Source organism: Dasypus novemcinctus, chromosome 5 (assembly GCF_030445035.2).
Source record: "Dasypus novemcinctus isolate mDasNov1 chromosome 5, mDasNov1.1.hap2, whole genome shotgun sequence".
NCBI classification, from domain to species: Eukaryota; Metazoa; Chordata; class Mammalia; order Cingulata; family Dasypodidae; genus Dasypus; species Dasypus novemcinctus.
The window spans coordinates 8224083-8249005 of NC_080677.1; the positions used below are offsets into that span (position 1 = coordinate 8224083).

Here is a 24923-nt window from a genome sequence, read left to right on the forward strand (position 1 = left end):
AGGCAAGGACGTACCCCTAGAGCCCCCAGCAGGAGCCCCGCTCCGAGACTTCCTGCTCTTAGCCCCGGGGGATGCACCTGGGACTTGTGCCCCCCAGAACTGCAGGGGGATAAGCACAACCCCCACTTGTGGTGATCCGTTAGAGCAGCCTCAGGAAACGAGCACAAGGCCCGAGACCCAGACCTGCTCTTAGAGAGCGCCCGGGAGCCGATCGTGCACGAGCGCTGCCGTGGCTCTGTCGTCCGCCCTCCGCAGGCGCAGGGACCACGGGGAGGTGGCTGGGCAGGGCCGTGGCAACGGGAGGCTTTGGGGGGGCGCCCGCCCCTTGACCCTCATGGCCCTTGCCGGTGGCAGGATCATTATCTTCATAGCCACATTTTTTTCTTTACTACTATTTCCCTAACTCATTATGTTCATTCGAAGCATGAAGACAAAGGGTTATAGATTGCGGGTTTGATGGCAGGTGACACAGTGTGCCCAGAGCATCCATTCGTTGAACGTGGACTTTACCAAGACGCTCTGAGCGTGTGCTAAAAATAGAATCAGTTACCTCCAGTTTTAACAACAAGGAATTAAAAGACTTGGGGAGAGAGGGATTTTTTTTCACGTTTAGTGAACCAGACGATGCATGAAACAAGCTTGTGGGTTCCGCTCGAGGAGTGGTATCAGCAGAGTAACTAGTCTTGAATAAGAACTTCCTTTCCAGAAGGTCCAGGAGCCGGTGGTAGCAGGAGCGGGAGGCCTGGGCCAGGGCTGCTCCCGGGCAGAGAGGCCGTCCCACCCCACGGAGACCGGCCCTCCTGCCCCTCTGCAGCGAGGCCAGAAGGGGTGGCCCCTGAGACCCCGGGAGGATAATACTGGAAGGTCAGACAGCGCCTTTCTAGACACACACCTCGTTTCGTCGTCTTTTCAACAGTTATTTAGTGCACACCGCTATGTGCTACAGGCCAGGAATACAACTCTGAGCAAAGCAGACCTTTATCGGGGCCTCGTGCCTGCAGACCCTGCGCCGGAGCCTGCAGGAGGACCTGGGGCAAACTTCCCACCTGCTCCTGGTCCAGAGCCCGCAGGGAGCTCATTTCTAAGAACTTGAATGCTCCAAGGAGAGGCCCATGGATCCTTCCCCTTATTTTTTTATTTTTTAAATTTTTTATCCCCGCTCCCCCATGGATTTTTGCATGTTGTCTGCTCTCTGTGTCCCCTCACTGCGCGCTCTTCTGTGCTTTTGCTTGTCTCCCTTTTTGTTGCGTCACCTTGCTGAGTTGGCTCTCCGCAGTGCTTGCGGGCCGGGTGGCACTCTGCAGCGTGTGGGCCAGCCTGCCTTCACAAGGAGGCCCCGGGACGCGAACCCAGGGCCTCCCCTATGGTAGACGGGAGCCCAACTGACTGAGCCACAGCCGCTTCCCTGGGTCCTTTCACTTTTGAATCCCTAGCGTTCAAATTTCATTAAATACAGCTAACAGATGAACAACTTAGGTCAAAGCAATACTATTTATCGCATGCTTCTTTGCGCTTCCAGGGCAGCCCGTGCAGATGGGTTCCTGCTACATCTGGTGGGAAGAGAAACAGCTAAAAAAACAATCTGATGGGGTATGATGAGACAGGCCCCCATCCAGCCCCAGGCAGCGTAGCGGTTTTCTTGGAAGGGTAAGCGCAACACCTGCTCAGTGAAAACTCCTGTACCAGCCACAGAAAGTTGAAATGCCAAGGCGCGACTCTCTCGCAAATGTTTGCAGGCTTGTTTGCCATCAGCTATGTACCATTTGTGGACTTGAATTTTCTATGAAATGAATGAAATCCTCCAGCACTCTAGCATGGAAAATACATTTCTGAAAAACTTAGAACGATGGGCAAGAGTTCCTGTAAATAAATGCTTTATCCTTCTACCCAAAACGAACCGGAAACCCACCCGTGGGCCACAGCGCCGTCAGCAGCTTGCTCTCTGGCTAACTTGTGCTGGCCTTCCCAGGCGGAAGCCAAGCCCGTCCCCCACCCCCAGGCGATTTCCAAAGCTGTTTATTAATTAATCAACCTTTGCTTTTCAAAACTCCCCAGAGGAGCTATGAGGGAGTGATGGTGACCTTGGGTCCGGCCGCCTCTGGAGTTGTGACATTCCCAGGAGCTGAGCCCTGGGGCTCGGGTGGCCGAGACTTTCCTGCAGAAATCATCCTCCCGGGGGTCTCAGGGCAGGTGCAGGCCGCCCCCTTACTCAGGCCCACAGAGCTGCCGGGAAGGGCAGATGCTGTGGATGCAGCGGGCAGGGACTGTCCTTTTCCAAACAAGCAGAAGGGACGTCTCAGCTGAGCGGTGGCATCCTTCCCTCAGGCAGACGTAACCACCGGGGGGTGGGGGGACACCGGTGGCTGGTTCCTGGGCGTTTTCTCATGCTCATGACTGCAGCGTGGAGAGGAAGAGACGGCCGTCTTCCGAGACTGTTAATTGGCAACTGCCCCACAGTGGCAGAAACTGACGTGAAGTTTGATGACAAACATGAAGAGCATTTTTAGGTGTGGATGCCCAGGATTCGCTGTGGGATTTGTAGCCTGCAGTGATCAAACATGGGTGGAGAGTCCCAGCAAGGCTTTCCTAGAAACATTGTTTATCACGGTGAAAACTTGGTAAATCCTTAATGCACGGGGTGGGGTAAGGGAATGTCTAAGGGGATTCTGGAAAATTTACTAATGAGATTATGCCTTAGTTAAAAATGATCGCTGTGAATACACTACGTAGCAACAGTGGGAAGCTCTTCCTGATGAGATGTAAAGTAAAACTGATCAAGATGGCACAGCAAGAAGCTTCAGGGCTCCACAAGCAAGAACGGACAGAAACAGCTTCCTCCAAGCTCCAGAAGGCGAAAAAAGGACTGCGGTAGCAGGGCCAGCGCCAGATCAAGAAAAAGACCCGCAAGCAGTCGGGTGGCCCCTTTCCCAGCCCTCGCCTGCCAGGAGTGCAGCCAGCCCATGACTCTCGTTAGGGTCCCTGGTCTGGCTTCCAGGGAGCCGAGTAACCCTCGGGACCCTACAGCATGCACGTCTGGTCCAATCTGATTGGTGAGGGACGGACTGGCCCAGAACATGCCCTGCATGTGGAAGGTGACTCAGCCAGCTGTCCACAAAACGTGGGAGAGCAGTCAAGTGACTGCCTGGGGCAAGGGGCTGCAGGACGAGTAGTGCTGTGCCCAGACAGGGAGGAGATTGCTTCCTGGGGAAGAGGGGGCATTTCTATGGGGAGCTCCTCCAGCCCAAAGTGCGTGCCCCAGCAGGAGCCATGCTCAGAAAGGGCAAGTCTCATCGGCTTTGGCCTGGAGCTGCTCTCTAAACTCACGGTATAGATAAGCCCTGAGGCTGTAAGCAGTCACACAGGTCAGTCTGCCAAGACTGGAAAAGGTGCTTTCTTTCTCCTTTCTTTTTTTGTTGGCTCCTGGCATTTAGAGGCAGCTCTGTCATAATACTAGTAGGGTACAGGCTTAAGGAGCACCTCAGCATTTAAATGCCCGTGGAAGCACATTAACATATCAAAAAGGCCAGCCTTTAATGAGAGATTACAAGATCTACAAAGAAACTGGAGGGGATGGCCCAGGCAGAGGAGAGTAAAGCAACAGAAACCATCAATGAGGAGGACCAGATTTGGGACACACCAGACAGAGACTTATAAAAAGTGATCCGAACTTTATTCAAAGAGCTAAAGGACAACATGGGCAAAGAACTAAAGGCAATCAGGAAAATATTAGACAAACACAAAGAGAATATCAATAGAGAGATGGGCATTATGGAAAGGAACCAAGCAGAGCTGAAAACCACACTAACAAGTTAAAAATTCCCTAGGGGGGCTCAGCAGCACATTGGGGCAACAGAAGAAAGAATCAGAGACCTTGAGGGTAAGGCAATTGACATTATCCAGTCCAGGAAGCAGCAGGGAGAAAGAGTGAAGAAAATGAGCAGGGCCTGAGGAATTTGGGTGGTGCCATCAAGCTTACGAAAATACCCATTTTGGGGATCCCAGAAGGAGAAGAAAGAAAGAAAGGGGCAGAAAGAATATTTGAAGAAACAATGGCAGAAAACTTCCCATATTTAAAGAAAGACGTGATTATACATAGTCAAGATGCTCAACAAACTACAAACAGGATAAACCCAAGGAGTCCCACACCATGCCCTGTTATAATCAAACTGTCGAATACCAAAGATAAAAAGAGAATTCTGAAATCTGAAAGAAAGAAGCAACATGTCACAGACAAGGGAGCCTCAAAATGTGTAAGTACCAATTTCTCAGTGGAAACCTTGGAGGCAAGAAGGCAGTGGGATGCCATATTTAAAGTGCTGAAAGCACAAAACTGCCAACTAAGAATGCTCTATCCAGGAAAACCATCTTTCAAAAGTGAGGGAGAGTTTAAGACATTCCCAGATAAACAAAAGTTGAGGGAGTTCGTCACCACTAGAACAGCTAAACGCTAATTAAGGGAATTCTACAGATTGTCAGGAAAGGACACTGGATAATTAACTGAAGTCACATTAAGAAATAAATTCTCTGTTAAAGATAACGACGTGGGGAAATACAAATACCATTACTAATGTAATTTTGATGTGTAACTCTCCTTTTTATTTTCTACAGAATCTAAAAGGCAAGTGCATAAAATGTAGTGATAAATCAGTGGTTTGGGTCTCATCGATGTGTAATTTGTCGTGAGAACTACATAAAGGTGGGAGGACGGAGCGGTAGAAGAATGTACTTTACGTATGCGACTGAAGTTAAGTTAGTATCAAAGCAAATGCGATGGTTATGTATTGAGGACATTAAATTTAAGCCTTATGGTAACCACAAAGAAAAAGAGAATATGCAAACTGACAGACACAGAAAGTGGAGGACAGGTTACCAGGGATGGGGGACAGAGGCAATGGGGAGCTTATCTGAGGTAAGTGTAGGCTTTCTGTTTGGGGTGAAGGGAAAATTCTAGCAATGGGTGAGGCTACTGCAATACCATGATTGTGATTAATCCCACTAAATGGTATGCTTGGGGGTGGGTGGGTGTTGGGATGCGAAGAATATGTTGACTAGATTCCACAATTAGAAAAAAAGAAAGAAAGAGAAACTAAAGTGGTGCTGATGGTTACATGTAATATGTTGATACTGGATGAGATCTAAGGAAGAAGGAGAAAAGGCTCAAAAGAACATTAGTGGGACATAAGAAAAAATTGGAGGTTTGACTGTAAACTTTCTATCAATATTAAATTTCTGGTACTTGATAGTTGCACTTAAGGTGAATATTCTTGTTCTTAGGAAATATACATGGAGGTGTTATGTGTTCAAGGAGTATGCTATGTTCTCAAATGTTCAAAAAATAGCTAGCTACAGATAGATGATAGATAGATGGGCCTACACAGAACGATGCTTCAAAGGTGGCAAAAGGTTATTATTTGGTGGATCTGGGAATCTGGGGGTGGGGAGGGTAATTTGGAGTTCTCTGTTTGGGGTTTGTATTTTTTAAAATTTTTGTTTAATTTCATTAAGATATTTTTAGAAAGACATCTAGATTATATAAACGTCACATAAAAAATATAGGGGATTCCCATATGCCCCGCTTCCCATATTTCTCACATTTTCCCACACTAACAACATTCTTCATAAGCAAGTTACATTCATTGCAATTGATGGACATGATTTGTATTATTTTTGCAACTGTCCTGTAGATTTGAAATGATTTCGAATGAAAGGTTAAAAAAAAAAAAAAGAGCAGGCTACCACACTGCTGTTTATTACGAATAAAGAGCATGATGCCCGCACATGAATAAGCCTTGCGGTGGCGTGGAGTAAAGTTAGCCCTGTTTTAGCATTTGGGTTAACTTTTTTTCTATTGTCTGAACTTTCCGTGCAATTATTAAATTGTTCTTATATTTCCTGGGAATATGAAAAATATGGAAAAACTGGAAGAAGAGTCTATAGAACTGTTTTCACGGGGTTCAATTCACAGGAGAATTAGAGGTGCTTAATATTCTGCCTGCGTTGTACACTAAAATACTAATCACATGTTTAAAAAAGTATGTACAAATGTATTTTTTAAAGTCCGCCCAAATCAACACCTCCCGAGAGGTTTTCAAAACGCCTCACCTCCCGTCCTCCTCGCAAGAACGTTGCCGGGCCACCGCCTGCACTTGACTTTTGTTCCTGCGGTTCTCAGGGGGGTTCCGGGGCGCTCCGGGGTGCCCTGGTGTTGGGGCGCCTGCACCGAGGGCCCGCACTCCCGCCGCCGCCCACCGCGGGCCCCCCAGGGCCGAGGCCCGCCCCGCCCCAGCGCCTGCTCAGCCCCTGCCCGGCCCGCGGCCCCGCGCGCCCAGCGCCCGCTGGCGGAGGTCGGCGAACTGCGGCGGCGGCCGGGGCGGGGCGAGGCGGGCCGAGGGCGGGCCGGGCCGGTCCCCGCCAGTCCCGGGCCCATGGGAGGCGCGGCGAGCCGGGCCCGTCGGCTGCGGGGGTTGTGCGCTGCGCCTCCGGCCCCCCGCGCCCCGACCGCGGAGACCCGCGGGGCCATGACCCAGGTAAGCGGGCGGCGGCCCGAGAGGGGCCCGCGCCTCCCCCTTCCCCGCGCGCTGCTCCCCCGTGGCGCCCGCGGGCTGGCCCTGGACGCGGCTGCGCTCCTGCCCGCGCCGCCCGCGTTTGGGAAGGAGCTCGAGCTTTCCCCGTCCGCAGGGTCCCACCCGGGGCGCGGGCAGCTGGCTGGCCTCCGCGCGGCCTTCGCGCGGGCTCCACACCCGCATCGGGAGCTGCGGGCCGGGCCGGGGTCACCCCCGCCACGCTCGCTCGGAGAGCTGTGCGCCCCCGGCGCGCCTTGGCGGGCGGGCGCCCCGCTGGAGACGGCGCTGGGGGCCCTTCTCGGCGGCACCCGCCCTGGGGCCGGGGGCAGAAGGCCCTTGTAAGGGTGTTCTGTCCTCTGCGGGCTTGGGGGGAGCGCGTGGGCCTGGGGCCGCAGCAAGGAGCCGGGTTCCACGGGGGTCGGGGCCGAGCCGCGCGTGCCTACCTCCCGCCCCGTCCTGGGGGTAAGTGGTGAGGAAAACGCCCCGTCCCGGAGCTGCTGGGAGGGTCCGCGATCACTGTGCAGTGCGCTCCTGCGCCTCCCGCGTGGGCCAGCGGATTCTGGGCCACGCCACCCTCGGCGGCTTCCCCGCTCCCACAGCAGCTGCACGCGTCTCTGGCACAGTTAAAACGTTATCCGCCTTTCTCCAAATGAGCTCAGCGTCAGTTAGGCGTGGAGGCAAGACGGACTGTAGTAAGTACCCCGCACGCGTGTCCCCCCCCCCCCCACCTGAGGTATCCGCCGCCCCTGAAAGAGTGCGGCGGCGCCTTCTGAGCAACCAGCGCTGCTCGCTTCAGCCCTCACCCCTTGGCTGAATAGCCCTTGGAGCCTTGGGCAAGTTGCTTAGTTTCTCTGAGGCTGTTTGCCTACCTGTGAAAAGACTTGCAGTGCTTTTAGGAGGATAGATGTGATGGGCTGTGCTTTCAGAAGGATGGACGTGACATGCCGTGCTTTTAGGAGAAGGATGGACAAAGTCCGGGAGATTGGAGGGCTTACACCATTGTTGGCGATTTAGGTCTCTCCCCTGTAAGAGCTGGGGGCTTCTCCTGCAATCTCAAAATGTGCTTATCTGGGCTTACCTGGGCTTACCCGAAAGGACTGTCCCTAAATCTCTTAGACTGTGCAGGAAACCACCGGTGGAGGGGAGCCACACCGGCCTGGGGGTTTTGTAAATTCATCTTTCAGCCAGCCCAAGGGGAGTTGGTGAGCACCGGGGATATAAAAATGTGTATGGCTGCTGCTGTCACAGCCCGGGGGCGGGAGGGGGCACGGGAAGGTTGAAAACCAACTGGAACACAAATTGCCAAACGTGGTGATAACAGCTGAGACTTCCAGCTGTGTGAAGTGATAAACACTTCCCATGTATCAGCTCACTTGATTCCTGCAAAGGAACACGTGATCATTACCCCCATATTCCTGACAAGGACGGTGAGGCACAGGGCACTTCCAAGTGTAACAGGCGCTGAGTGACAGAGGCACATACCCAGGCAGTGTCACCCCCAGTTCTTGCACGAAACCCTTTGACTGCGTTCAGTACTCCCCTCGTTCAGTGAGCAATGCCCGTGGACCTCCAGAGGAGGCTGAAGTCTGCCTGGTACCTGCAGTTCAGAAGGATGGCTGAGCCTGTGGGCAGAGAAGGTGGGAAAGGGATTCCCGACACCGCTTCAGCCAAGGGGCAGGGGCTCGAAGCTTGAGAGCCGGGCAGAGGGGCGGATCCGGAGAGGAGGTGAAGAAAAGGCTGGAGCCCCCAGAACTGCATTTGTACCTTTGTCAAGGCTGGGCTGAGTGTATTTCGTAGGTCTCTTTGTGGGTTCTCTACTCTGTTCCCTTGACCTCTGTATCTAGCCCTCCACCGCCACACAGTCCTGATGATGGGGGCAATACAATACGTCCTGAAATCAGGGAGACTGGTTTTTTCCAGCTTCATTCTTTCTCAGAATTGTTTTAGCTATTCTAATCCCTTTCCTTTCCATATCAATTTTAAAATGATCTTGTTTAACTCTACCAAAAATTCTTGCTTTTTCATTGGAATTACATTAAACCCATGTCTCAGTTTGGAAGAATTGACATCTAATGATGAGTCTTCCTGTCCGTGAACATGGCATGTTTCTCCATTTATTTAGAACTTCTTTTATTTCTTTCATTAGCATTTTGTATTTTTTAGCGTGTAAGTCCTATACATGTTATGTTAGGTATATACCTACGTTTTTAAAAAATGATAAATGGTACTGCATTTTTATTTTTTTTAAATTTTGATTTATTGCCCCCTTCTCTCCCCCCTGTCGTCTGCTCTCTTTGTCCATTTGCTGTGTGTGTCTGCTTGTCTTCTCTTTAGGTGGCTGGGAACTGATCCTGGGACCTTCTAGACTGGCACAGACGTGTTCAATCTCCTGCGCCACCTCAGCTCTCTGGTCTGCTGTGTCTCTTCTTCTCTCTCCTCTGTGTCTTTTGTGTGTCTTTTTTTGTGTGTGTCATATTCTATGCCAGCTGTCCATGCGGGCCAGCACTCCTGCATGGGTCAGCATTCCTGTGCAGGCCAGCACTCTTGCATGGGCCAGCATTCCGCATGGGGATGCTCACCGTGCAGTGCAGGCCAGCTCGCCTTCACCAGGAGGCCCCGGGAACCGAACCCTGGACCTCCCATATGGTAGACAGGAGCCCGATCACCTGAGCCACATCCGCTTCCCGGTATTGCATTTTTTATTTCAATTTCCATCCGTTCATTGTTAGTGTCCAGAAAGACAATTGATTTTCATATGTTTATCATGAATCCTACAACCTTGCTGAAATGAATTATTAGTTGTAGGAGGCAGGTTTTTAAAAAAAATTTTTTTAATTTCTTGGAATTTTCTATGTAGATCAACATGTCGTTTCCAAAAAGAGCAGTCATATTTCTTCCCTTCTAGCCTGTTAGGTCTTTTATTTCCTCTTCTCGACTTACTGCACTGCTAGGGCTTGGAGCACGATGTTTCCTGGGTGTGAGGAGGGACAGCTTGCCTCTTCCCTGACGTGAGGGAAAAAGCTCCGAGCCCTTCACATGAGAAAGTGATGGACTGTGGAGTGTTCACAGGTGCTCTTTATGCGGTTGAGGAAGTTCTCGTCTACCTCTGGGGTATGGAAACATTTTCTTCTGTGTGGGGTGTTGAATTTTGTCCGCTGTGTTTCTTCTGCTTACAATGTGCCTTTTCCTCTTTACCTGGTAATACGATGGTTACGTCGGCTGATTTTCCAGCATCTTGAATCCGCCTGCATCCCTGGATGCCGTGGTGTGTGGTTCTTTTTATACATTTCTGAATTCTGTTTGCTGATATGGCCCTTGTGAGGCGTGGAGACGGAGCCCCAGCCCCGCCCGCTCCCCTCTGGGTGCGTCTTGGGCCACTCAGCCTCCTCTGCTCTTTGAAGCCTTTATCTGATCGACATGCAGAAGGCACCTGCTTAAGCCCAGTGACAACTAGAGCTGGAGGAAGAGAAGCTCTGGCTTGGCCAGGTTGGCTCTGGCTCTGGGGTGGTGGAGAGAAGGCTGCCCTGGAGCAGGCGGCCAGGGTGGGAGCCCCAAGCCGGCCCCTCGCCGGCGCCCGTTCGTGGGGCGCTCTGAGCATCAGCGTTGGCTTCTTCAGAGAGACGGCTTTTTCTTTTTGCATTCAAATTTAAAGAGACATGTGTTCACCCAGCCATGTGCCTGATGTACAGGAGACACGGACGTAAAATTGAAAAGTTTAGTACTCTTCCGGGTCTACCCATTCTTACCAGATAGGTGTTGTCTTGTCTTTATTTATGTATTTACTTACTGAAAAAAACTTAGATTACACAAATGTCACATAAAAAATATAGGGGATTCCCATATGGCCCCCTTCCCACACCTCGCACATTTTCCCCACATTAACAACATCCTTCATCAGTGAGGCGCAGTCAGTGCGATCGAGGAACACATTTTGGAGCATTACCACTCCTCGTGGATTAGAGTTTACATTGTGGTTTACACTCTCTCCCACCCAATTCTGTAGGTTATGGCAAGACGTAGAATGTTGTGCACCTGTCCCTGCAGTGTTATTCAGGACAATTCCCAAGTCCCGAAAATGCCCTATATTATACCTCTTTTCCCTGTCCGTGCCCTCAGCACCTCCCATTGCTAGAATCACAATGAGTCCATGGCAGAATACCAGTAAGTCCACTCTCGTCCATAGTTCATTCCCCAATCCTGAGCCGAGAGGTGCTGCGTGGCCAAGACAGGATGCACCTGTGCGGCCAGGTGAAGGCGTGCCAGGAGGTGCACCTGGAAGGCGGTGGTGCACCTGGAAGGCCACGATCACCTGGTGTTGGAGCCCTTGACGCCCCCTAACGCACCGTCTGCCCAAATGGACCTGCTCAGTCCTGCGGGGAGCGCTGGTTATAGAATGTCATGTGCAACCCGCCTGTTTGTGCAAACGTGCGTGTATGTGCACAGGTGTGTCTGCACACGTGCACGTGTGCATTTGCACCTAAAGAGCCATACGCAGGATGTCCTAAAAAACTGAACACACATAGCTTACTGGAGCCTGGGACCTTGAGAAACTGTGCTGACTTTCCTTGAGAAATGGCCTTATGCTTTGCTTTTCTTTTTTTAAAATCAATTTTATCGATATGTAGTCATAGAGCATAAAGTCCATCCTCTGTAGAATCAGTGGTATTTGGTCTAATCAGGGGTGTGCATTCATCACTGCAATTGTAGTAGAGCGTTTTCATGACTCTAATACTAATCATAATGTTATTATTTAATCATAATTAAATAAATATCTAACATATGAATTAACTTATGTATATAAGTAAGTAAAATAAATTTGAGAAGTGAGAGCTCCCAGGGTACCTGCCAGCCAGGAAGGGCAGCACATGCAGGTGGGCGAGGAGGGGCCTGGGAGGGCACCGGGGATCTGACTGGGGGAGGGCCCCGGCCTGGGGCAGCCCTGAGGGGCCCAGGAGGCAGATGAGAAAGACCTAGCAGGCAGCCCGGCTCAGCGCTCACCTGGAGGCCAGTTCCCGGCCAACACCTCAGGGTTTCTTTGCTCCTGGTCTAAACCAGGGACTCAGGTGCAGCTGTGTTACCTGGGGTGGGTGTGTAAAAATACCTTCCTCAGAGGTTTTAGGTTTGGGCTGGTTTTTTTTCCTTGTTGGTACACAGTAACATTCAATAAAAGTAAGGTCAGTATCATCACTATTAACTGATTTTCCTCCATGGGGTGCCTCCTGGGAGAATAGAATTCCTTGGAGCATATGGCCCTTAAAATACACTCATCGCCCTGTAAAGAGCCCACTGTGTGTGGGCACTGCAGAAGGAAGCATAAGACTGTGTCTGGGCTGGGGGAGCACCCAGCCTGGCCAGGGAAGCCGACGACCCTAAAATGCCCTGTGTCCAGTGCCTGGCTCCTAAATCTAAGCCCGTGCTGTGGGTTGGCTTAGACAATGGGGATTTACTGGCTCTGGGGTTTGAGGCCAGCAGAAGTCCCAGCTCGAGGCATAATCTAGGCGATGCTTTCTCCTGCGACTGTGGCACTCGGAGCTGGCTGCCAGGGACCCTTGGTCGGTCCTTGGCTTTTCTGTCCCATGGTGGTGTCTTCTCTGTTTTCTTCCAGGTTTCATTGACTTGCAGCTTCCGGCTGCTTTCTGTGGCTTCTCCATCTTTCTTATTTTCATTCTGCTTATAAAGGGCTCCAGGATCTTATACCTGGGAAGCAGATGCTCAACCCCTGAGCTACGTCTGCTCCCCAGTGAGAGTTGGTTTTTTGTTTGTTTTTGTTCTTAAGAGGTACTGGGAATCGAACCCAGGACCCTTGTACATGGGAAGCAGGTGCTCAACCCCTGAGCTACATCCACTCTTGGCCCTGGGATTTCCCCCCCAATTGTTTATGGATTAAAAATGCACAACATTGTGATTATACTAAAAGCCATTGATTCTACAGTGTGGATAGGTCTATGGTGTGTGAATATATCTCAGTAAAACTGCTTAATAAATAAATAATTGTGCAAGAATAGCCAGAAATAGCAGCTAGGTACAGCAGGGGAAGCACAGACAGATAGAGGGCTGAAGAAATTTTCTTGTTTGTCTGTTTTTGCTTATTACCGTTATTATTGAAATCATGAAAATGCTGTAATAGTGATTGTAGTGGTAAAATGCACAACTATGTGACTATATTGAATACCATTGATTGTACACTTCAGATGAATTGTATGCTGTATTAATATGTATCAATAAAATTGTTGTGTATGAAAAAACATAGAAAAGTGCACAAAAAACAATGACGAGTTGTCCAAATGGACACCCCCCGCCCCCCGATCTCTCTTCCATGCCCAGGAGAGGAGCACTGATCTCAGGGCTGGCCCCCCGTGCGGGCCCCCCTTTTCCTCTCCCCCCCCCAAGTACCTCTGTCCTGACTTCGGTGCCCCCAGGCCTGGCTGTGGCCACCTCTTCTGTGTCCTTGCCAGCAGCCTGCCTGCCCCTCGTCCTGCTGGAAGGCACAGCTACTGCCCACCCTGGCTCCCCCCACCCCCCAGAGCCTGGGGCCCACCCCCTTGCACCCCTGGAGACACACAGTTCCAGATCAAGCCCAGAATCCTTGGGGCCCTCCCTGGAGCCCCCACCCCCAGGGGCCTGGCGGTCTGCACTTCTGCCCTAGCCTCTGCAGAGGGCATGGCGAGCAGGTCACCCACTTCTTCTGTAAGTGAGGGTCAGCTGATAGCTTCTCATGCTCCACCATTCCAGGGGGTGACGCTTCACTCCCCTGGGACCTGCAGCCGTCCTGGAGTTCCACGAGTGCTGGATTTTCAGTATCCGGCCTCCGTGTGGGACCCATGGCTGGGCATCTGGATGAGCGCTGCCTGGCCACACTGCCATCTGACTCCCCCGTGCTGGGGGACAGTGACTCCACTGCGGGCAGGTGAATGTAGGTCCTGTTTTTGGCATGCTTTTAGGTCATTAGCAGCATCAGTGCAAAGCCTGTGCTTTCGCAGGCATTTGATTTCTTGTTTTCACCCAAAGGGAAAAAAAGTGTATTTGGAAACAGCTTGTAGGTGAAGGGAGCAGAAAGGAGAAATCCCTTCAATCGTCCATGTGAATGAATTTAGAAGGGATGCAGTGTCTGAGCATCTCCAGGTCTCCTAGCAACAACCTACCTTTTCTCCCCCAATTGTCTTAGTACAAGGTTCCCAGAGTTAAGAGAGTTCCCATAGCCCGCTCCCTCCCCGGTTAGTGACATCTTGTGTTAGTGTGGTTCCTTTATGACAATGGGTGAACCAATACTGACACATTACTACAATGGGTAAACCAATACTGATACATTGTTGCTGATTGAGGTCCACAATTCACTACGGCTCACCAGTTCTGTGGGTTTGCACAAATGTGTAAGCTCATGCATCCACTGCTACAGTATCATACAGAAGAGTTTCAATGCACTGCAAAAGCCCTGGATGTGCCCTGTTCACCCCCGTCTCCCGCAGCCAACCCTGGGCAACCCTGATCTTTTCCTGTTCCTGCAGTTTTGCTTTTTCAGGAATGCCGTGTAGTTGGAATCATGTAGTGTATATAGCCTTTAAAAAAATCAATTTTATTGATACATATTAATAAAGGACGCAGTTCATCCAAAGTGTACAGCCGATGGTATTTGGTATAATCACATAGTTGTGTGTTTGTCACTTCAATCATTATTTCAATACTAATAATAAACAAAACAAACAAGAAAATTCCTAATCTCTCAATCCCTCTATGCTCCCTCTGCTGTACACAGCTGCTGTGTCTGGCTATTTTTGCACAGTAATTTATTTATTAAGCAGTTTTATTGCTAAGGGATGTGGAGTTTTTCTCTTTGGAGTAAGGAAGTGGTTCTCAAATTTTTTGTGGTGATGAATACACAACATTATTATTATACTAAAAGCCATTTGTTTGTGCACTTTGGATGGATCATATGGCGTGTGAAAAATATGTCAGTAATTAGCCTTTTAGACCCCCTCCTTTCACTTAGCCATATGCATTCAAGGCCTCTCCGTGTCACTACGTGGTTCGGCAGCTCATTTCTTCTTATTGTTGAGTGATATTCCATTTATGGATGTACAACAGTCTGTTCATCTGTTCAACTATCAGAGGACGTCTTGGTTGCTTCCAATCTTTGACAATTTTGAATAAAGCTCCTATAAGTAGTCACGTGCAGGTTTTTGTGTGGACATCAGTTTTCAACTCATTTGGGTAAACTCCCAGGACCGTGATTACTGGATGGAATAGTAAATCTATGTTGAGCTTTGAAAGAAACTGCCCAACTGTTTCCCAAAGTGGCTGTACCATTTTGCATTCCCACCAGCAATGAATGAGAATTCCTGTTTACTCACATCCCCACAGCTTTTGGTGGTGTCCGGGTTTTGGGTTGTAGCCATTTGACTAGGTGTGTGGTTTTAATTTGTAGTTCCCGGAAGACGGTAAGATGTTTACCATCTTTTCATATGCTTATTTGCCACCTGCTCATCTTCTTTGCGGAGGGTCTGCAGAGGGTCTGTGTAGACGTTTTGCCCATTTTTTCCATCAGGTTGCTGGTTTCTTATCATTGATTTAAGAGTTCTCTGTGTATTTTGGACACAAGTCCTTTATCAAATATGTTTTGCAGATATGCCTGTGGCTTATCTTTACATTCTCTTAACAGTGTGTCTTTTGCAGAACTGAAGTTTTTCGTTTTGATGAAGTGTACCTTTTCATTTGTGTATCATGCTTTTTTATTGTTTTCTGGGAATGAATGCTATGGTTTGTGTTTTACATTTTAGTCCTGTGATCCATTTTCTGTTGACTTTCTTTTTTTGAATGAACGGTGTCAGGTATTTGTCTAGGTTTGTATTTTGCAGGCAAAGGCTGATCACCTTGTGCTGTGCTAGAGGATGGGGGCTTGGCGGGCAGCGGAGGGGCACGTTGATTCTGCCTGGAGCCGCAGCGGCTGGCCTGGGGTCACATGATGCAGTTGACAAAGCTCACTTTTACACTTCTTCTTGCACATTGCTTCCGGGCAGAAAGGGACAGTCTCCTGGCCTCTGGGCCAAAGTAACTCAGGGCAGGACTGCCCGAGCTCCTCTGCTCCAGAAGCAAAACGCTGGGTGGGCCCAGGAGAAGAGAAGTCCTAGGAAAGGAAACATTTCTGGAGCTGGCGGGTCTTGGGGCTGACCTTAGGCTGTGTATGTGGAATGTGTTAGAGACTCCTAGGAGGGTGCGGTGCTGCTGATGAGCTGAAGGGCTCTCTGTTGGCCCAATCCCATTGAGTCTAGGGCGCCCCTGGCGTGGGGCTTGTAGCTTAAAGGGGTGGGGTTGGAAGGAAGGGAGAAAAGTAGGAGTAGTTTCCGTTGACTCTGCCTCTCTATTCTTGTTTGATTTAACCTGGTTCGGAATGGTATAGATCTTTAATTGAAATGGCAAACACAACCAACTCCAAAGGGCTGCAGGTTCCCATAGCGACTGCATGAAAACTCTCTGCAGGAGTGATCATGTGTTTAATTTCAAGTCTGAATTTCCTTGTCTTAAAGCTCAGCAACAAGGCAAAGAACAGGAAAGAAAATGTAAATCTGACTATTTAAGAAAAAGTGAGGAGGCTCGGGGTTTGTGAGCGGCTTTATGTGCCCCTGAAAGCTTTGAAACTGCACGGTACCTTTGGAAGAAAGTCTTATTACCCCATTATATAGATAAGAAAATTGAGTCTTGAAAATTCTAAAGGGGTATCTCAAAGCTTGGGAAGTGGCGAGCGATGGAGCTGGACTTCCCATCCCGGTGTTTTGGCACTGAAGCCGGCATTTCAGCCTCAACCTCTTTCCAAGGCCTGGACTTGCATTTACTTCTCACACGTCTCCCCTAGAGAAACTCCGACCCCAGAGGCCCTGGGATATTTGCTTGTCTGGGGATAGAACTGGGACCTGCCCACTGCAAGCCTGGAATACTTCAGAAGCCTCGTGATTTATTTTTCAGCATTCCTGCGAATTGGACGTTGGGTCCGTAAATCACATGTGTTTATTTTGTGGTTTCGGGTTGAAGTGCTGTGTTACAACTGGAGCTCCCCTGAGGATCGCTGAGAACTTTTGGACAGGACATCCTGGAGCCTGCTGCCTTCCAGGGGCCTGCCAGGGGGCAGGAGAGGAGGGGGCGCCCCCGGGCCCCGTGGGGTGGGGGCGGCCAGCTGTGAGCTGTGACCGCAGGTCCTGGTCTCTGAAAAGGGGCCGGTTACACCCCCGCCCCTGCCCTGCCCACGCCTCAGGGCTGCTGAGAGGATGGAGATGAAATGGGCGAACGGGCAAGATGTGGCGATTGTCACCGGATGCGGGGGGGCCTGGGTCTCCTCAGGGCAGGCCACCCGGGCCGTCTGTGGGACCACCAGCCGGGGGCGCTGCGCCCGGGTCTTACGGCCCCTCAAGGTCAAGGTGCCTGCCCAGAGCAGGCAGGGGCTGACCGCAGCCCACCCCACTCAGCCAAGTCTTGGCTCCTGAGCCCCGGTGCAAAGAGGAGGGGGTGTGTGTCGATGGGTGTCTGCTCATGCCCAGGCTCCTTACAGCCCCCCCCTTGTCACAGCACCCGGAAAAGCCCCCTGGGTCTCCACTTTAAGTTGAGGATCCGGGAATTCAGAGAGGCTGTGCCTTGGCCAAGGTTGCAGAGCTGGGGAGGGCCTGCCGGGGGCCCGGCTTCGAGTTCTCAGGGTGACCCCTCGCACTGCCGCCAGCCCCCCACTCCAGGCCCCTGGCGGCAGCAGGCGCCGGGAGGTTTGCCGCGCTTTTCTCGGGGGAGCTTCAGTTACAGCGTCAGCATCTAACCTCGAGTAACGCAGAGGGGCTTTGGCCGACTGCCCCATTCGCAAGAATTCGGTCAAGGAAGTGGTGCGTCTTCTCCCACGTTCCGGGCTTGTGGCGGGCGGCTCTGCGTCCGATGACCAGTTCTGTCCCAGATGGGCCAACAGCTCAGGGACTTTGGGAAGTAGAGGTTCTCTAGGGGTCACGTGGGAGCATAAGAGGCGGGGAGGAGTCGAGCTAAGCGTGAGACTGGTGCAGGTGCTGCACCTGGAGAAGGCGGCGTCTGGCCCAGCTGCGGGGTGGCCAGGTAGCTGGGACGCCCTCCCTGCTCTCAAGGGTCGTCGCCTCCCGGGGAGCGGGGAGCCCGGCTGCCCAGCGCTTCTGCTCGGTCCTCTGCGGCCGCTCCTCGCAGTGGCCTTGGGGCAAGCAGGATCAACCTGGTTCCCGTCCTCCACCCCAAGGTCTTCCTGGCCCAGGAGCAAGGTGCACCGGGAGGCCTCTTGAGGGGAAGCCACTGTTAGCGCAAGCAGGGCGAGCGGCCGGAGCAGTCTGCGCCCCGGTGAAGAGCTCCCCGTCCCGGGCTTGTACGGCGTCGGGGCAGCGGTAGGTCTGAGAATTGCGGGAAATGTCTTTAACTGCCAGGGTGTGGGGAAAGCCGTCTGACCTGGGCAGCGTCACCCTCTGGACGGATGGGCAGGCTCTGTTGGGAAACCGGACTGCCTGCGTCCCTCGGCCTGCGGGGGTGCTTAGGCCGGGCGTGGAGGGCAGGCTTCTCACCCTACGGATTGACCAGACGCTCAGTGAGCACGTGCCAGGCTTAGGGAAGCTGCTGTGGGAGCCGCAGAGAGGCGCCGCCCCTACCTACGAGTCGGTAGGTGGAGGTGGGATAAGCCCGTGATTTGTTGCTTGTGTTGGCTGCCTCGCAGCTTTTGAAGGTGGCCAACGCCTCGCTGTCATTGTGAACTCCTGGATTTTTAGGGTGTGGATGCGCTCCGGGTGTTTTTCTGTCCCAGAATACAGATGCTCCGGTTGTGCGGTCTTTCCCTCTGGGTTGGCTTTCCTCTCTTTTTGCCATGCCCCTAGAGGGCTCAGCTAGCTTCCCTTTTCTCCAGGAGAAGAAGATGTCCCGGGCTCAGCATCTTTCCTCCCTCCGTCGAGGAAGGGTGCTGCGCTGAGGGCCGTGCTCTTTAGTGGGACTCGGGGCCGCTGTCTGGCGCAGCCCACCCACTTCAAACCCACGTGGCTGCCGACTGCACCGGCAGTTCTCAACGTTTTTGGAATAGTGCAACCGCAGGGTGGGGTGGGAGCCGTTTGAAAAAGCTCATTCCTGACCTGTACCCTCAGAAACCCTAGTTCGTGGGTCCAGGGTAGATGCCAAGAATTTCTGTTTTGAACCTGCCCCTCGTGTCGCCTCATGGACTACAAAGAGAAATGAGTCCCCAGGGAGGGCCCTCCAGGTTCACCGAGGACTTGGTGGAGGGAAGCGTGGGGATTTTACCTTCTGATCTGTCAGGGGAGCAAAAACCCCACAAGGTCATCTCCGCCACTGCAGTAGATTATGGTCTTTTGTACCAGGCCCTTGAGTCAACATTCCGAAAAGCTTTCTCTCCCCCTGGATGATTTTCTGTTTCTGTTTTCCTTGGGTGGTGAAAGAGGAGGATAATTTATTGATTCTTCAAAACACATTTTTTTTCCCCATCATCTTGAACCGTCCTGAATGTGTTTCTGAGTTGGATGACAGTCTTTGGAGAGATACAGATGTGTTTTTTTATCCTTCAGGACAAGTTTCTCAGGAAAAGTCAGGAAGAAATCTTGGACTGAAAACCCATCTGTCTTCCGTAGTTAGGCTTGATGAAAGTCTTGCTGAAACCGTAAACCCACACATTCATCTTGGGTGGGAGGGAGGGAAGCAGATCTGTGGGTGACGAGGTATCTTCCCACAGGGCTGAGAGTTTCTCATAAGCCTGGTCTCTGGATCTGCCTGGGAAAAGATGGTTTTGCAGGCATTTCTATTTTCAGTGGCTTGTTTGGTTGTTTGCTTTCTTGCTGTTGAGTAATCTAGGAACATACCAATTCCTCTGCCTTTGTGTGGTATTTCTAGAGGATGAACAGAGGAACCTGCTCATTATGAAACCTCAGTGGAATGAAAGAGATTTTAGATGCTAAAATAAGCAGGCAGATGGGAGGTAAACCAAAATGGACATCTCTTCTCCTCTCCTGACATGTGTGATGTGTCGCTGGAGAAGGGACAGTGGGTCCCAGGGAAAGGGAGTGGCGTGTTCCAGGGAGAGGGGACAGCGCGTCCCGGGGGTGAGGGGCCAGTGCGTCCCGGGGGTGAGGGGACTCTCGTTGCTGGTGTGAAGTCTCCCATTAGTTTAATTGTCTTACTTTGTCGATAATATGTCCTGTCTCTCTGGTAGCTTGGAAGATATTTCCTTTGTCCTGGATGCCCTAGGTGTGACTTATTTATTTGTATTCAGCTTGGTAATTTAGTTCTGGAAAATTCGCAGCCGCTGTGACTATTCTTCTCTTGCATGCACTTTCATCTCTCCTTCTGGAATTCCTCTTCTCATCTCTCTCGCTTGGCTTTTAACTGTCTGTTCGTGTTTTCCACCTCTTCATCTCTCTCTCTGCTGCATCCTGCCTTGTTTCCTCAGATGTGTTCTCCACCCCACTAATTCTCTCATCAGCTCTTTCTAAACTGCTGTTTGTCCTGCTCTTCGGACTTTTAATCCAGGACTACGTTTTTGGTTTCCAGCAGCTCGATTTGGTTCTTTTTTCAAATCCTGGTTTTTCTTTTCTCATACTTCCCTGCTTCCTTACCACTGGTTCTCTTTCTTCCTTTCTCTCTCTTATAACTTCAAGCACACTAGCTTTTTTAACAAACTTAGAATAAACATTTTATTTTTGTCTAAGTGACAAAAATTCAATCAGCTAATTTGGTAAAGCAATTAAGATAAAAGTAGGAAGCATTTTAACCTTGTTGAATTTTCAGTATTAAAAATGAATACACTCCAGTCCAGTTAAACACCTACTTCCAAGACTTTCTTAACCTTTTTTTTTTTTTTAAAAAAAAGCAGTGTTATTGAGATATATTCACACACCATATAGTCTATCCAAACTGTATAATCAGTGGCTTTTAGTATAATCACAATGTTGTAGATTCACCACCACAAAACATTTTAGAACACTTTCATTGCTCCAAAAAGAAAACTTAATATACATTTGTTCAGTTTCAAAGAAAAACAGTCATATATGCAATATTACCCATATTCATATTTCACATGAGGTTTTAATATGCTATATAGTCCCATGTTACATTCTTTAGCTTTCCTTTTAGTAATATAAATGACCTTAGACTTTTCCTTTCAACCACTGTCATACCCCTATAATAGCACTGCTAGTTACAAACACTATGTTGTACTTTCACCTTTTCTACTCATTTCCAAAGATGAACACACATCCTTTTCACCAATTCTGCATGGGTTAACCCTCAGCTTTCCATTCTCTACCCTCATTCTATTTTCTGGTAACCTATATTCTAATTAATTAGCTCCATGGGTTTATACAATAATTTAGTACATAATAGCTCATTTGTACAATATTTGTCCTTTCGTATCCAGCTTGTTTCACTCAACATAGTGTCACGTTCATCATGCTTCACGACTTCATTTCTTCTTACAGCTACATAACATTTCATCGTGTATATACCCCACACCACAATTTGTATATTCATTAGTCAGTTGATGGACACCTGAATTGTTTCCAACTTTTGGCTATTGTGAATAATGCTGCTATGAACATCGGTGTGGAGGTGTCTGTTTGTGTCACTGCTCTCAGTTCTTCTGTGTCTATACCCAGTAGTGGTATTGCAGGGTCATGTGGCAAGTCTATATTCAACTTCCTTAGGAACTGCCAAACAGTCCTCCACAGTGGCTGCACCATTCTGCATTCCCACAAACAGTGAATAAGTATTTCTATCTCTTCACACCCTCTCCAACACTTGTAGTATTCTCTCATTTTTTAATAGTGGCCAGTCTAATAGGTATGAAATGATATCTCATTTTAGCTTTGATTTCCATTTCCCTAATTGCTAGTGATGTTGAACATTTTTTCATATATATGTATTTTTTTCCCATTTGTCTGTCTTCTTTGGACAAATGTCTATTCAAATCTTTTGCCTTTTTTCTGTTTTTCAATAAGGTTGTTAGTCTTTTTATTGTTGAGTTGTAGCATCTTTTTTATATATCCTGGATATTAAATCCTTATCAGGTATGTGATTTCCAAATATTTTTTCCCATTGAGTTGCTGCCTTTTCACCCTTTTGACAAAGTCGTTTAGGTGTGAAAGTATTTGATTGTGAGGAGGTTTCATTTATCTATTTTTTGTTTGTTGCATGTGCTTTGGGTGTAAGGTCCAAGAAACTACCTACCACAAGATCTCTGTGATGTTTCCCTACAGATTTTTCTAGTAGTTTTATTTTAGGTCTTTGATCCATTTTGAGTTGATTCTTGTATAGGGAGTGAGACAGGGGTCCTTTTTCATTCTTTGGCTATGGTTATCCAGTTCTCCCAGCACCATTTGTTGAAGAAACTGTTTTATACCAGTGATGTGGACTTAGTAGGTTTGTCAAAATCCAGCTGGCTGTAGAAGTGAGAGTTTATTTCTGGACTCTCAATTCTATTCCATCAATTGATGTGTCTCTCTTTATGCCAATACCATGCTGTTTTGACCACTGTAGCTTCGTATTATGTTTCAAGGTCAGGGAGGGAAATTCTTTGCACATTAGTCTTCTTTTTTAGAATGCTTGGTATTCTAAAATAAATTCGGTAATTGTCTTTTATATTCCTGTAAAGTAGGCTGTTGGAATTCTGAGAGGTATTGGATTGAGTCAGTTTGGGTAGGATTGACATCTTCATAATACTTAGTCTTCCAATCCATGAACATGGCATGTATTTCCATTTGTTTAGGTTGTTAAACTTCTTTTGGGAGGAGTATACCACTGAGATGAAAAGGTTTAAATAATTTTTAAAAATTCAAATTTCAGTTATCTGTGCCAACAGAAGGAAATAAGACATGGATAATCCATATTACAATACCTTGCCAAGTATCTGAATTTTCCCAAGGCATCATTTTATATCTATTTATATATTATCTCATATGATATTAAAGTAGTTGGCGAAGGACTTCTAGATGCTCTGAGAATCGTGCAATTTCTATTACCGATTGAGTTATTTCTCCAGAGGTCCAGAATATGTTTTCTCCTCCCAACCTCCCTGCCGAGTTACATTTGCTGTAGGTTACTGTTCGATTACATTGCATTCTCTTGAGAGTCAATAGGAGCACACTTAACTTTTGTCTTCACTTTGCCGTTGCTCAGTTCTCTCCTGCTCCTGGGATGCGAACTCTTCTGTTGACTCGCCTGCTGTTCCTTCCCTTAGGTGGGAATGAGCTTTGAGCTCATCTTCAGTGGGCTTTTTGATTCTGCAGGCATGCTACATGCCCTGGGTTGGAAGAGCCTCTCTCCAGAGCCCGGGATTTCAGAGGTCCTGCCCCTGTTTTTATTTATCATCCCAACTCAGAGGTTCCTGTTATAGGTGACGTAAGTTCAGATCCTGCCCCCATGGCTGTGCAGGCCAAGTTGGTAACATCTTGAGGGGTCATTTTCCTTCTTCTCAGTAAAGCTGTAGAAGGGCTACGAGCGCCTTCTTCTCTTTTCAAGTCCGGGGGTCATCTGCAGAGTGGTTGATGCTCCCCTGAGCTGCCAGGGGCTATGTCGGGTCTGTACTCCTGGGTGAGCGTTTTAATACCCCTCACCAGTTTCCCGGGCCAGGCTGGCTCAAGTTTCTCACATTGCCCTGACTGTCCTGTTTCATCTTCGTTTTCCATCTCAGATTAATTTACCTTTACTCTTTAGGCACTTGGTGACCTAGCATTTTATTCCTATTTTCTGTGAGATTGGAATCAGAGGTTGGCACCAGCTCAGCCCCCTGTGCTCCTGGAAATGTCCAGTGGTTGACACTTGAAGGCGTACAGTGATGAGTGTTGCAAGAGTAAGTGTGGAAATGTATGTGGATTTTTTTTTTTTTTTAAGCTACTGAGTATATTAGCCAAAGGGATGCTGATGCAAAATACCAGAAATTTGTTGGTTTTTATAGAGGAGCAGCCAGGCTGCCCCTCCGGGGCACGCAGCCGGCTGACCTGGCTGCCTCCGTCCTCGCCTTCGGGGCCCTCTGCCTCCCCTGCTCATCTTCGCTTCCTAGGGCGGTGGAGCAAAGGCCGCCAGCCCGCTTGAAGCCACAGAAGCCTACTGTCTCGGCGCTGGCAACCGGAAGTCCAAGCCAGGGCGTGGGCAGGCTGTCCCTGCCGATGTCTGTAGGGCTGTCCACCCCTGTGCCACGGCTGTCTTGTACCCACATTGCCTATCTTTATAAGGACCCCAGTCACATTGGATGAGGTCTCTGGCAGTTTGATCTTACTGACGAATTCCAGAAAGAGATACTGTGTTTGTAAACCGGTTTGTTCTTTGGGCGTGATAACCCCTTGAATGTGTTAGATTCAGCTGAGATGTCTGATTAAATTATGTTAAGATTAGGGCTTTGATTCAAGCATGTCATTACAGTGTGACTCGGCGTTGAGTCCCTGCCCCCTTGGGCTGATAGAACAGACACTCACATGGAAGTGGGCACACAGGAGAAGAACAGAGGAAAAGAAATGGCTCCATAGGCACGGCAGAGGCCCTGAGAAGGGAGATGAGCCTTGTAGTCTCCAGCTGACCTTGCGGAGAGAACAGGGCAGCTGAGCCCAGAAAGAAATGAGCCCTGGGGAGAGAGCCAAGCCTTGTGCCAGCCTACAGCTGGGCTCAGAAGAAGCTGGGACCACGGAGCCTGAAAAGGAAGAGGAAGGCTGAACCATCACAGACATCGCCCGCCATCTTGCTTAACACGTGGCCATTGCTTTGGGTGAGAAAGTACCTCTTAATGGTACCTTGAGTTGACACTTTAGGGCCTGGTAATTGTAAGCTTCTACCCCAAATAGATACTCTTTGTAAAACCAACAGAGTTCTGGTACTTTGCACCAACACCCCTTTGGCTAACTAATACAAGGGCCCACCTTAATCCTGATTAGTCTCATCTTAACTAATTATATCTTCAAAGATCCTATTTCCAAAAAAGGATCATTTGTGAGACTAGGGGTTAAGACTTGAGCATATCTTCTGTGGGGACACAGTTCAATCCATACCAGTCCTCCTCTGACCTCCAAATTTCATCTCCTTCCCGTGTGCAAAATGCATTCACCCCCATCCCAACATGCCCCAAAGTCTTAAACCGTCCAGCATCAACTTCAAGTCCAAAATCGCATCTTCTAAATCATCTGAATCGACTGTCAGTACAATCCATGAAGGGGGAACATTTCTCTTTATCTGTGGGCCTGTCAAACTATGAAACAAGTTATCTGCTTCCAGAGTGTATTGATGGGACATGCAGAAGGTAGATTCTCCTATTCCTGGGGGGGACTATTGGAGGGAAAAAAGGTCCATGGGTCCCAAGCAAGTCCAAAACCCCACAAGGAAAATCCCATTAGATTCCAA

The 24923-nt window shown here is 49.3% G+C and overlaps 1 protein-coding gene across 4 annotated transcripts in view; it reads left to right on the forward strand.

Annotated features, from left to right (window-relative positions):
• The first annotated feature begins 6413 nt into the window (after positions 1-6413).
• The window catches only part of TNS3 (tensin 3), a 358050-nt gene continuing 339540 nt past the window's right edge, over positions 6414-24923 (forward strand). Inside the window, exon 1 of one of the 4 annotated variants that reach the window (XM_071215053.1) lies at positions 6414-6527. Coding sequence is in view for 1 of the 4 variants with exons in the window: in XM_058296654.1 (XP_058152637.1) it covers positions 6426-6527 (102 nt within the window). In the remaining 3 variants the exon portion in view is untranslated. Of the gene's footprint in view, positions 6528-17863; positions 17936-24923 lie in introns of those variants that run through there. The other 3 variants (XM_058296654.1, XM_058296655.2, XM_058296656.2) reach the window with 3 other exon arrangements.